The sequence below is a fragment of the Tachypleus tridentatus genome, chromosome 3 (assembly GCF_004210375.1).
Source record: "Tachypleus tridentatus isolate NWPU-2018 chromosome 3, ASM421037v1, whole genome shotgun sequence".
Classification (NCBI taxonomy): Eukaryota; Metazoa; Arthropoda; class Merostomata; order Xiphosura; family Limulidae; genus Tachypleus; species Tachypleus tridentatus.
The window spans coordinates 99,629,263-99,644,065 of NC_134827.1; the positions used below are offsets into that span (position 1 = coordinate 99,629,263).

General features: G+C 36.4%; 1 protein-coding gene across 1 annotated transcript in view; it reads left to right on the forward strand.

The window, feature by feature from the left end:
• LOC143247588 (uncharacterized) overlaps positions 1-14,803 on the forward strand; it is a 61,181-nt gene that overhangs the window by 12,487 nt on the left and 33,891 nt on the right. The window contains exon 2 of the mRNA XM_076495899.1: positions 5,091-5,753. Coding sequence (XP_076352014.1) covers positions 5,091-5,753 — 663 coding nt within the window. The remainder of the gene's footprint in view (positions 1-5,090; positions 5,754-14,803) is intronic.

The window sequence follows — 14,803 nt, forward strand, 5'->3', positions numbered from 1 at the left end:
ATTTTCACCTACGCTGCTACGTCATTCTAATAATAATACCTAGCCTTCATTTACTGCACGGCCTATGAAAGTGAAAACAAGGCTTAAAGTGCGTTACAGACGGCTAAGGTCACGGGTTTATCGATCTCAAAGCCTTTTAGGTATAAACTGCGGAAGACATTATCGATTGGATAGGTGCAGCACACAGTTTTCTTTTGTACGACTTCTCAACTTTACCGTGCTTTATTGGGCGTTTTTTTTATTTCAGTTTATCATCGACAAATACGAAGTTACCATCTGAATGTCTCAAGGCATGGAGAACAAAGAGTATCTCGTGAAATTAGTCTATAGATTATAACTATAATTTCGTGGAATAATCGTAAGAATACGGTGTTGGTTATTTACTGTTCTGTTGGGTTTTGTCGAATGAGATGTTTGTTTCCTACAGGTATAATGTTGCTTTTCAGCATCGTTGTAGAAAACTATTTGTTTTGTGTGTGTGTGTTTTTTTTATCCTGAACAGTTTCAGTTTTGTTTTGTTTTTTTGCTTTACGTTATACGCTGCCATAGCACTATGTGCTTGGTCCATTGAGGGAAGCACTTTGTTGTTTTTTTCAAAATTCGTAGTACAAAATGGATGGATTTAGCCTTCCTCCGCTACACTCCAGAATACACTACAAGTTCTGAAATACAGTAAAATAATTAATAGATGTTATGAGTACCAATGATGATTGACAATAGTATTTATAAGAAAATACTTATGACCATTGGCCCCTACGACCTTGTAGTTGGGTTTAGACTAATTACAAAACGACGTAAAATTAACCTATAATAAGTATCGTTTAAAGATCTAGAACAGTAGTCTTAACCGACCTTTGACCTCTATAACCTAAAAATTGAGTTTAGATATACTTACAAAAAAACAACTTAGAGATTATTCTACGCTCAGTTGAATAAATACAAAAGATAAAGTTAACCAAGCATGCTAATCATATAAAACCTTTTGGTAAAGGTTGGTAACGTAACTCACTACAATGAGGATTTTTAAATAACAAGTCGCAATGGAAATAATTTCAATGTATCCTTGGTCCTAAATTACAGAAAGTGTAAAGACGAAACTCGAGGGGTACTTAAAACTGAAAGATGTTCGTGATTCACGTAACACACAACTGGTCTTATTCCTATTTACCTTCGTGATCTTAAAACTGAAAGATGTTCGTGATTCACGTAACACACAACTGTTCTTATTCCTATTTACCTTCGTGATCTTAAAACTGAAAGATGTTCGTGATTCACGTAACACACAACTGGTCTTATTCCTATTTACCTTCGTGATCTTAAAACTTAAAGGTGTTCGTGATTCACATAACACACAACTGTTCTTATTCCTATTTACCTTCGTGATCTTAAAACTGAAAGATGTTCGTGATTCACGTAACACACAACTGTTCTTATTCCTATTTACCTTCGTGATCTTAAAACTGAAAGATGTTCGTGATTCACGTAACACACAACTGGTCTTATTCCTATTTACCTTCGTGATCTTAAAACTGAAAGATGTTCGTGATTCACGTAACACACAACTGTTCTTATTCCTATTTACCTTCGTGATCTTAAAACTGAAAGATGTTCGTGATTCACGTAACACACAACTGGTCTTATTCCTATTTACCTTCATGATCTTAAAACTGAAAGATGTTCGTGATTCACGTAACACACAACTGTTCTTATTCCTATTTATCTTCGTGATCTTAAAACTGAAAGATGTTCGTGATTCACGTAACACACAACTGGTCTTATTCCTATTTACCTTCGTGATCTTAAAACTGAAATATGTTCGTGATTCACGTAACACACAACTGTTCTTATTCCTATTTACCTTTATGATCTTAAAACTGAAAGATGTTCGTGATTCACGTAACACACAACTGTTCTTATTCCTATTTACCTTCGTGATCTTAAAACTGAAAGATGTTCGTGATTCACGTAACACACAACTGGTCTTATTCCTATTTACCTTCGTGATCTTAAAACTGAAAGATGTTCGTGATTCACGTAACACACAACTGGTCTTATTCCTATTTACCTTCGTGATCTTAAAACTGAAAGATGTTCGTGATTCACGTAACACACAACTATTCTTATTCCTATTTACCTTCGTGATCATATGTAAAACTACAAGGATGTATAATGGAATAACTCGATCCATGGTGGATTATTTAAATACTAAGTATTATTATAACCTAATGCAACAAGTAAATACCTACCTGTTTACGTGGTAGATTATTTGAATATTAAATATTATTATTACCTGATGCAACAAGTAAATAAATCCCTGTTTATGATAGAATAACTTATACCGAAACGTTCAAACTTGTAAATGAAATGATGCATGTTGTATCAACCGTCTTCGTCTTTATTATTAAACTTCCTTAAATGTTCTGGACTTCGTATCGGGCTGGCCCTCTACGTTTTTCTCTAGTTTAATTTCTCATTCTGTACCCTTTACCACCATGTGAATGAAGTATTAATAATTCTGTACAACTTCAAACTTTGTAATATAATGCACAGTGTCGAGAGTATATATCGCTAATATACTTCCTTGCAACAAGAAAAGAACATACGAAAATGTTCAAAAGCTCAGCCATTCCATGGCCTTCAATCAGAACCTGGCCCGACATGGCCAGGTGGTTAAGGTACTTGACTCGTAATCTGCGGGTTGCGTGTTCCCTGTCACACCAAACATGCTCGCCCTTTCAATCGTTGGGGCGTTATTATGTTGCAGCCAATCCCAAAATTCGTTGGTAAGAGAGTATTAAAAGTTATTTAAGACCACCTTTGTAACGTAATCGATGCAATATGTGCTTCTATTGATCTCTTGATGTACATAAAAAACCTGAAAATATTAGCACAGGTCAAGGTCGAATACATCCTGTTCGTAGAACGTATTTAAATACACAACTACAGCTGATTAATAGCACTAACTAATTACACCTTCAGTTTCTAAAATGTGGTTGTAGCATGGCGCGGTAAAAAAAAGGTCCAAACTTATTTTCTCTAGAACATAGAATAATTGTGTTTATTAGCAACTTGATTCAGATGCTTGAACGTTTGAAGCATTATGGGTAATATACTTGTTAATAATGCGTTTAATACTAGAAATAAACGACACATATAATACCAAAATTTGGTTTTTATTTAATTAAACACTCGGCGTTTCGCTTTACAGCTTCTTCATGAACGTCCACTGAAACACAAACCGAAACTGACAGTACAAAACTTTGAAGCGAAACGTTGCGTGTTTAATTCAATAAAAAACCAAATATTGGTGTTATAAGGTCGTTTATTTATAGTATTAAAATGTCTTTATACATTTATATGCACTATAGAAATGGTGTAGAAATACTTGTTTGTTATGTAAGCGCAAAGTTACCCACTGGGTTATCTATACTTGCTTTCAGCTAGTCTACAGGCTTGACTTTAAGCTACCGGGAAATGGAGTGGGGAAATTAGACCTAAACAACTATGATGATTGCATCATAATGGTGAGAAAGAAGCCTGATTTGGTGTGAAAAAATTATCCAGTGTTTAATCAGAAGCCTGTGAAATTGTTTACTTGTTATTAATTATTATTCGTCAGTCGCATAATTTTATTCGGGTTTTGTTGTTTTGATTGGTTAATTTTAACGGGTGCAACGTGAGCTCGATACACCTATTCGTTATCCTCGTCAACATGATGTTGGATTCTATCTTTAGAACTTGCTAATAAGTTTACGCATTTACAACGCTAAAATTCGGGGTTCGACTCCATGTAGTGGATACAGCAGATAGCCCCAACGTGTCTTTGCACCAAAGTCGACATTATTTAACACATACGTCTCCTCGATATATGATTAAATGAAAAACATCTTAAATTTGATTCATAAATAAATCCACTGGACATTTAGTAGTAGGTTTAATTTTATATTACTAGTATTGCTTCGAATTCGCAGTTTTAGAAAGTCAGTTAGAATACTTAACTAAATACAACAAAATTAACTCTTAGCACAAAGAGACGTTTGATTTTTTTTCTCCATGTATGTGCTGCCATCTGCTGGTTTTCAACACCACTACTACTACAAAGACAAGATCTCTATTTGATTAAGTATCTCTTATTTGATTTAAAAAGCAAACCAGTTGAAGGAAAAAAAAAACCTCGTGTTTTCGTAACAAATCAAAATCAAATAAAGCTGCTCCTTGTACAGGAAACATTTGTGAGCATATTGCTATTATAAAAATATTAATGTACATTTTCACATCAAAAACATAACTTAATCATGTTCATACCAAACAAAGTAGTGTTTCTCAAGTGCCATTAAATATATGAGGTGGAATATTTCAGGATTTGATCCTCAAATTATTGGCTTCCTTTTCCTATCGTTTTCTACGAGTGAGAACTGAAACATTGGATCATATTGTGTCATTTTCATACATTTACATTTTACAACACTCAGTATGAAGAAGTAAAATATATTGTGTAATGACACTCTTATGTTATCCAAACTACAAAAAGAAACCTGGAAGTAATTAGTGGAATTAATCAATTTTATTAGCGTTGGTTTGCTTTTCATATATTTTTGACATAATGGACTGTCTGCGCTCCCCCTATCAAGAAAAGTCAATCGACATATTTTAACGTTGAACGTCCACAATATTACCGCTGACCCTCAAGAGGTCATGTTATTATGGGTCCTGTAGTAAACAAAGCCATGAACACGTAAACAATGCTGTTTATAAACAGTTTAGAAAAATGTGTTTTAAAACTGTATGGAGCCTCTACGTAAGTGTAGGGTTAACTTATAGGTCCAAACGTTGTTCTCTGCTTTATTAGTAAAAGTGTTAATATCCAAACCAGTCGTCCTGAGATACACGAAGCCAGTTTGCTAATTGCTTTCTCTATTACCATGAAAGACATAATAAAATTATGAAGTTGTTACGTCACAAGTTCTCCTGTTACATTTTTTCGATAATTCTTTTCTCAAAGCTGCGCATCATTTAACATTCACTCTTGTCTATGTTACTTTTGGAATTTTACCACGACATGGAATTTACTGAATATGTATATTTTACAGTGGCTTTTCATAGAATATTCTACAGTGTTTGTTGGTGTTTGGAGCAATGACACAATGGACCACTATCAGGAAGAGCCTGGCGATCGGCAATCCCTCTTAAGCGAAGATTCACGAGGACACTTCGGCCCCACGCGACAAACATCCCAAAGACTAGCACAACGTGTAGGAGGTAGCTGTGTGAAGGAAGAAGGCAGTGAGAGTCCTGGAGAAGAAAGTAGTCCTTCTTGGGCCTCCAACAGTACAGATAATACCCCTTCTCCTGGGACTATCCGATTGGCTTTTGAATTTGGACAAAAATGTAGTGTCAGTGCAGACTCTGTGACTGCCAGCGAATGTAGTTTTATGAGGTCCAGAAGATTATCCAGCAACGATCAACCAAGAGGACAAAAGAAGACAAAAATTAGTGGTAGTGTGAGCTCTGATCAGTTGGTAGACATTAAAAGTCAGGAATCAGAATCTGAAACTTCCAATGATTGGGTTTATGGCGTAGGAGCCAAGATTCGAAAAGGATCGGGAGACAATTTTAAGCTTCCAGGAGGCGTGACGATGGCTACTTCTCTATCAAGGAATACTGAAAAATTTTCCCGATTGTTGCGACGAACACGCAGTGCAGGTTGTTCTAAAGACGTTCCAGCGCATGCGCTCTTTCTTCGGGAGAAACTGGTAAGTGGTTGCATTTGTTTATAAGAACTTGAAAGCCGCGTGATGGTCTATGAATTATCGATAGCTGTTGCCAAAAGTTTGAAATGCATTATTTCAGTCTTTAGCGGATAAAGAATTGTGGCGCTAATATAAATCCAATAATTCAACAACTGGTGTTTATCGTTTTAAAATAATGAAATATTCAATTTCGTTATCCAGTAACAATAACCTGAGATTAACTTATTTTGTTCTCATTGCTTTATCTTATTAATTTTTACTGCATGATTTACAGTTATTATTTTGTTTTACACTCAATGTTGCAGTCAAAAAAATAAGGGCACATCACCGGCCAATGTCTGAACAAGCGACGATAATCTGTCGACTTGTATAGGAAATGGAGCGTAAAAAAAAAAAAAACTAGCTTGAAATATGAATGGTACGAAGTGAGAAGAGAGAAAACACATAATTAATGAAGTGGTGCAGTCAAGCGTTAGTACGCTTTTAAGTACACAAGATGAACAAATGTTTAAAATTTAAAAACCTACAAATAGGGGTCGTAAAAAAATAAAAAAGCAAGGCTGTAAATACTGTAAACATTATTTACTCAATCTACAAATCCCTATTTCGACTTCATGCTGTAAACTAGAATTACATTTGATGGAGTCAAAATAGGGATTTGTAGTTTGAATAAATAATGTCTACAATATTTACAGCCTTGTTTCCTTACTTTCTTTACGACCCCTATTTATGGGTTTTAAAATTCCCAATTTTTTATTTATTTTGTTTGCTGGCTTCTTTTTTTTTATGCTCAACTATTGGCAAAGGATTACTTGATATGGTAGTTAACTTTATACAATGTAATGATAATAAACATAACTGGTAGCTAAATTTTACGGTTCATGATGATTTACTGTAGCTATTGACTACTTGATCGCATTAGTTCGAGATGTAAAATGTTAAGATTCAACTGGAGAGTGTCGTGGAGATTTGTTTTATAATATAGTGAACATTTATAGTTTCTGTGAGACTAAATTATATATATATATATATAATGCACAGCAAGTAGTAAATGTATACCTATACGATGACACAACCCCAACTAATGTGTATAAAGTTTTACCAGTATAAAAGCAGCTTTTTCAAATAAAACATGTACGTTTAAAACATCACTTTAAATAAATTTTCGTGTCTTTTGGAATCCTTATCCTACCAATGTGTTTAATAAATTTAACATTAAATGTATCGATTTTTTTTAATCCTTCACTCGATACATAATATAAGGGCTGGCTCCCTAAAGACACCAATTGTATAGTGTACAAAGCATTGAGTATTTACATGTTATAGCGATCTATTATTAGCTGATAATTCCCGTTTTATTCTGTACTTAAGCTTTCCAAGGAACATTAGATGTTTGTAAGAAAACTAACATCAGGGAGTAATAATAACATCTCTCACACTAGAATTATGATTTGTTTTAGCTCATGTAAAATAAGGAAGAACCAAATTGAGTTTTCAATACCCCTGTGACCTTCACAGTACCTTATTTAGTATTCTACAAAAGGTTTAAGTACAATATACCAAGCTGTTTTTGTTGTAGGCTGGCAAGATTATAATAATAATCAGAATTACAATCTGACCGTTAAGACTAATTGTTTTTTTCTTTCAAGTCAAATATGTTTGCTTTCATGTGTATTTGTATATGTGTACAACCTTAGGAGTCAATATTAAAGGTTTTAAAGTGTTATTTAAACTGAATCTTTACTGTTAACGTGATTTTTGCTCGAACGTTCTATTAAGGTTTTGTGCAATTTTTTTTTGCGATCCTTATTATGAACCACTATCGCAGCTTGTGATTAATTAGCTTATAAAATTGAAATGTAAATTCTACCCGTGCACACAGAATGATCATCATAACTGATTGTTAATATAATGCTTTTGTTTTATTGTCATTACATAAAATGTAATTCCAAAAAATATCTTTTACAAACTAGCATGCTCATTATAGATACCCAGTATGTATCTCCATTTCTTGTGCATGGTCATCTCTTTGAGGTGTGTGATAATATATCACGTTACCGAACAACAGATCAAATTAAAGAAGTGGGGACACAAGTAGCCCCATGTTACTCTCCACTTATACCACTGTACACACATACATACAAAAGGAACGGACCAAAATGCTCTCTGCAATATTCAGTATGCACTGGTGTTGCACGGGTAACCTTAGAAAGGCCCACGCGATTGAATGGTGTAACCTTTCCAAGACAAAAATTAAGTCGAATGTCTAAGCACCTAGCCTGGTGGTTCCCGAGCAACTTTTCAGACTTGTTTATGTCATTAGGATGTATAATTTTTCAAAAACACATTATTAAGTATTTAAGAATGGAAACTGCTGGAAACTTACGACGCTGACAAGAAAGAATAATTCACAGCATCTCATGCGCACGTGTTTTAAAGACCAGTTAGAGACCTCTATGATTATAATATTGATTTAGTCTGGTTTGAATTTCGCCCAAAGCTGCACGAGAATTATCTGCGCTACCCGTTCCTAATCTAGCACTGTGAGGCTAGAAGGAAGGCAACTAGTCATCACCATTCACCCTTAACTCTTGGGCTACTCTTTTATCAAAGAATAGTAGGATTGCTCGTCACTAAATAACGCTCCCATGGCTGAAAGGGCGAGCACGTTTAGTATGACGGAGATTTGAACCCGCAACTTTCAATCAAACACCCTAATCACCTGTCCATGCCAGATTCTGATTCTAATATACTTGCTTACTTTGTTCTTTTTTTAAAATATTTGACGTTAATATTGCGAAGAGATGAAGCCATTCCAAAGTAAGGGTCCATCCAAGATTGTAGCAGGGTCATGGGCCTGGGTCCATTCAAGATTGTAGCAGGGTCATGGACCTGGGTCCATTCAAGACTGTAGCAAGGTGATAGACCTCGGTCCATTCAAGACTGTAGCAAAGTGATAGACCTGGGTCCATTCAAGACTGTAGCAAAGTGATAGACCTGGGGCCATTCAAGACTGTAGCATGGTGATAGATCTGTGTCCATTCAAGACTGTAGCAAAGTGATAGACCTGGGTCCATTCAAGACTGTAGTAGGGTCATGGACCTGGGTCCATTCAAGACTGTAGCATGGTGATAGACCTGGATCCATTCAAGACTGTAGCAAGGTGATAGACCTGGGTCCATTCAAGACTGTAGCAAAGTGATAGACCTGGGTCCATTCAAGACTGTAGCAAGGTGATAGATCTGTGTCCATTCAAGACTTTAGCAAAGTGATAGACCTGGGTCCATTCAAGACTGTAGCAAGGTGATAGACCTGGGTCCATTCAAGACTGTAGCAAGGTGATAGACCTGGGTCCATTCAAGACTGCAGCAAGGTGATAGATCTGTGTCCATTCAAGACTGAAGCAAAGTGATAGATCTGTGTCCATTCAAGACTGTAGCAAAGTGATAGACCTGGGTCCATTCAAGACTGTAGCAAAGTGATAGACCTGGGTCCATTCAAGACTGTAGCAAGGTGATAGACTTGGGTCCATTCAAGACTGTAGCAAGGTGATAGACCTGGGTCCATTCAAGACTGTAGCAAGGTGATAAATCTGGGTCCATTCAAGACTGTAGCAAAGTGATAGACCTGTGTCCATTCAACACTGTAGCAAGGTGATAGACCTGGGGCCATTCAAGACTGTAGCAAAGTGATAGACCTGGGTCCATTCAAGACTGTGGCAAGGTGATAGACCTGGGTCCATTCAAGACTGTAGCAAAGTGATAGACCTGGGTCCATTCAAGACTGTAGCAAGGTGATAGACCTGGGTCCATTCAAGACTGTAGCAAAGTGATAAATCTGGGTCCATTCAAGACTGTAGCAAGGTGATAGACCTGGGTCCATTCAAGACTGTAGCAAGGTGATAGACCTGGGTCCATTCAACACTGTAGCAAGGTGATAGACCTGGGTCCATTCAACACTGTGGCAAGGTGATAGGCCTGGGTCCATTCAACACTGTAGCAAAGTGATAGACCTGTGTTCATTCAAGACTGTAGCAAGGTGATAGACCTAGGTCCATTCAAGACTGTACCAAGGTGATAGATCTGTGTCCATTCAAGACTGAAGCAAAGTGATAGATATGTGTCCATTCAAGACTGTACCAAGGTGATAGATCTGTGTCCATTCAAGACTGTAGCAAAGTGATAGACCTGGGTCCATTCAACACTGTAGCAAAGTGATAAACCTGGGTCCATTCAAGACTGTGGCAAAGTGATAGACCTGGGTCCATTCAAGACTGTTTTTGTTTGTTTTACGGAGTCTTAGTCACACCACTGATCCATCTCTTCCCGTGTCGCCCTCTTGCTCTGGATCGTGTTACCTTGATCAACTTGGAAATCCACTTATCAACTTCATGAATACCTTTAGCGCTCACGTGGAATGAAACCACACCCTACTTCACGAGGGATTCTGGTGTAGCCATCCATAATTTTGAGCTCCTACTCAGAGGCCCCCCAGTGGCTCAACGGTATGTCTGCGGTCTTACAACGCTAAAATCCTGGTTGCGATACCCGTGGTGGGCAGAGCACAGATAGCCCATTGTGCAGCTTTGTGCTTAATTCAAAACAACCTACTCATAGGGATTGCAGCCAATCTATTGCGTACCTGTCGCCAAGAGGACTTTGTCAGGTTCCTTGAACCGAACGAAGGGACTGACTGTTACTTTTATAACATGCACAGAACTGAAAGTACCAATGTGTTCAGTGACGTCACGTTTCGAACCCTGCAGCCCAGTCAGAAAAGTATAGTTTTTTTCTTCAGTAACTTAATAACTCACTTTTGCGAATTTCTGGGAAACTCCTTTTGATAATACTAAATAAAGTCATCAACCTACTCACTGATATGGATTTTTTGCGAAGTGAAAGAAGACGAATGTAATAATAACATGTACGAGAACGTGTTTAGGTTATAAAACAATCAAACAAAACAACATGTTACGCTAGGGTTAGCTGAGAACATAACATATCCTACTACTCGACATTTGATTATCTGAGAATGCTAAAAACAATAATTGAATAAGTTTCCAGATGTGCAAAGCTAAAATTCGGGGTTGGATTCTCAGAGCATCGAGAACCCACGCCTCTAAAAAACCCCAAAAAATTAGTTTTACGAATTAAATTTTCTAAAATTATTCTACGAAACTTCGGGGTGCACGTTACCACTGAAATCTTACCATCTCTCCTACCATTATATTTAACGGTACGTTTACACTAAGCTCTTAAACATGGAGGTGTATTTCCATTTATAACCATTACTAATATAATTATATATAATTATCTCGCAACATTTCTACATCGGTTTGATTATTAAGTTTGGTCATTTCTTGTTACTATTGTCTTAAATAGAAAAATGCTACTAAAAGTGAAAAATACACATTAACTTCTAGTCAGAGCAAACTTCGAGCTTGGTTGGATCCACTGACATGTTCTTGTGTCTCAAAAGTCTTTAATAGCTTTATAGTCTTTTTAAAGTTTATAGCTAGAACAATAATAATTATTGTAGCATGTATTAAGTGTTCATTCACTATTTAGTTTCAGATGTTGAACGTGTTTGTAAGACCATTCGAATTGGGATAAAAGAGAATCGGTTTGTATCTATGGTTCTTACCCTATTTGTACTAGAAGCAACATAGTCTTCAATAATACCTGCCTTCTCCCATAATAAAAGGGCTCGGCATGGAGAGGTAGATAAGGCACTCGACTCGTAATATGAGGGTCGCGGGTTCGAATCTCCCTTCACATCAAACATGCTCGCCCTTTCAGCCGTAGGGGCGTTATAATGTGACAATCAATCCTACTATTCGTTGGTAAAAGAGTAGCCCAAGAGTTGGTGATGACTAGCTGCCTTCCCTCTGGTCTTACACTGCAAAATTAGGGACGACTAGCGCAGATAGCCCTCGTGTAGCTTTGCGCAAAATTCAAAACAAACCAAACCAAAAAAAAAAAAACGTCCTCTTTATTAATGGAGGCCTGGCATGGCCTAGCGCGTTAAGGCGTGCGCTTCGTAATCTGAGGGTCGCGGGTTCGCGCCCGAGTCGCGCCAAACATGCTCGCCCTCCCAGCCGTGGGGGCGTTATAAATGTGACGGTCAATCCCACTTTTCGTTGGTAAAAGAGTAGCCCAAGAGTTGGCGGTGGGTGGTGATGACTAGCTACCTTCCCTCTAGTCTTACACTGCTAAATTAGGGACGGCTAGCACAGATAGCCCTCGAGTAGCTTTGTGCGAAATTCCAAAACAAACAAACCAAACTTTATTAATGAGCACCTAATCTTTCACTATCTTCTGCACATGAGTATTTAGATAAAGAAAATCAACCCAGTAATGCTAATGGCTTTTACTTTTTGTTTTAATATGTTCTTACTTATCAAGATAAGAATTCATTGTGCCCTTATTTAGATAATGATATTTCTAGCCGTAATTACTAGTCCTTAATAAGTATTTAGTGTTTTTAGTTTCAGTGTACTGGTACAGTAAAACTCAAAACACACTTATGAATGTCATAATTAGGCCTTTTTCCAGACTTTCAGTATCAGCACTATGACGTAAATCTTCGCCCTTTATTCTGTTGTTTTTACCGTTTTTCTTCGTATCCTGCTGTTAAACATTCAGACATTTAAAGTTGTTTATTTGTTATTTTATTCTTTTGCAGAATTTACCCTAGTGGTGCATCATGTAAATTCATGATGTTTGAAAGACACGTATGTTCCAATAAGACTTGATAGAAAGTCTTAGGTTTTTCAAGTAACTTCTGGGGAGTGGGGCAGAGCGATAAAATTACGTGTTTCGATACATTTTTTTAATTAATAAAAGTAATTAGATACTAAAATACACGTATCATTTTATCCACGTCAAAAAAAAAAATTATTATTACACCATCATTCCTCAAGGAAAACTGACCTGTTGAAAAACATTCAATACTGGAACAAACTGTATCTTCAAACAGAACAAAGATTCATCTCGATTTCTTTTTTCATTTGTGAAATCAACCAAACACATAAATTATTTTATTAAACATATTGTATGGTTATTATCACAATAACACCTTATTTATTTATTGTTAATTACAAAGCTCAGCAATGGGCCATCTGTAGGTTACCCACTTCTGATATCGAAACTCGGTTTTTAATGTTATAGGTCTTCAATTTTCAGTTGAATTATTATTATTATAACCCCTCACACACACACACACACACACACATGCATTAAGTTTGAATATACTCTACTAGATGGCAGGACCATCTAATAAAACAACCACATGGTTTTACACGTTTGATGTTGTGAATATTCTGAAAGCAAAACCACATCGGGCTATCTGTTGAGTCCACCGAGGGGAATCGAACCCCTGATTTTAGCTTTGAAAATCCGTAGACTTACCGCTGTACCAGTGGGGGGACTTGATATCATAACCTATAGTTAGATAATACAATTTCGTTATGAAATAAAATAAACAAATTAAAACTATTTTGTAATTATATTTTTAAATATACTCCAAAAAACAAAAACATTATTATTTTTATATGTTTATATTACAGATTTCTCACAGGTGATTAATCTGTGATACCATCACTAACTGCTTAGCTGGTAAGGCAGGGAAATATGGTACTTTGATAGTGAAAAGATAACCAATAATCGATTTATTTAAAAACAATAATATGAATTAAAGTTTCATTTCTGCCTTTTCGGTGATTTTAGGTATAAAAATAACTTTCATCTGGTTATTCTGGTTAAATTTCATGCAATTTTCGTCCGTCATTTAATTTTTCGTGTAGAAATTGTTTGTTTGTTTTGGAATTTCGCGCAAAGCTACACGAGGGCCATCTGCGCTCGTGTAGAAATATTCAGTTAAAATGTTTGTCTCGTAAGTAACTCCCATCACTTTACACACTAATCCGTATTGTTTTTATAGGTTTTTAAACATTCACTTACAACAGAGGTCACTAGTGTTTAGTAAAAGTGGTCTCGATCGTCTGAAGACGAAATACTAGATCGCTAGTTTTCAGAGCCAGACCTTGGCAAAATTGTAACCTGTGCCAAGACGGACATCACTCTCCCTTAGGGCCGGCCCTGTTCGATCCCTAAGATTTATCCTATGTTTACTACTTCTGTTTAACGCCAAAGGTGTAGTGTGAGCAGCGAGACGTGCTTACACAGTGCCCTCAAAAGTATTATATTTCAAGAACAAATAAAACCAGAGTTAAGAGTAACAAATATTTTTAATTCTTACCTTTGAAGATAGTTTACCTTATTGTGTTGTAGTCTATAGAGTGCATAAATCTTCTCGTGATTCATGGCATGCGCACGTTTTATAGAAAGTTTTAGGACAGTACAAATTGCAATGTTAAGCATTCCTTATGTGACATCATTTTAATATCCGTTGGCTGGCTGAGAAGCAACACATAAATGTATATTGTATTATATATATATATGTATTATGATATATATATTAATAATATCATGACATTTCTAGAGAAGATACTAAATGTTTCTGTAGAAGCCACGCGAACATCAATTACCACAGCTGCTGATCAGTAATCATAGACTAGAAACGTAAAACATTTCAGTATTAGAAAATATTATAGCTCGGTGGTTTCCAAACTTTCACATTGACAACACCTTACTTAACCCACTTACCCTGATTTGTGCAGCACCTCCGCTGCCACGTGCAATATTTTAGAAGTTTTATTACGTTTTTAAGTTATGACTCGTGTGGTAAAACTCTCGCGATACCCCAAGCAACTTGTCACTACACACACACACACATTGGAACCCTATCACATGTCTGTCTGTAATAACAGTTTTAACACTAATATACATTTGTTTCAAGTAACCAACTTATAACTTTACAAATACAATAAATAACAATTAATTTATAATGGTTCCTACTGTTTTTTGATTTCTTGTTGCGATCAGATATGGCCTGGCCCGGGTTCGCATCCCCATCGCGCCAAACATGCTCGCCCTTTCAGCCGTGGGGGCGTTATAATGTTACAGTCAATCCCACTATTCGTTGGTAAAAGA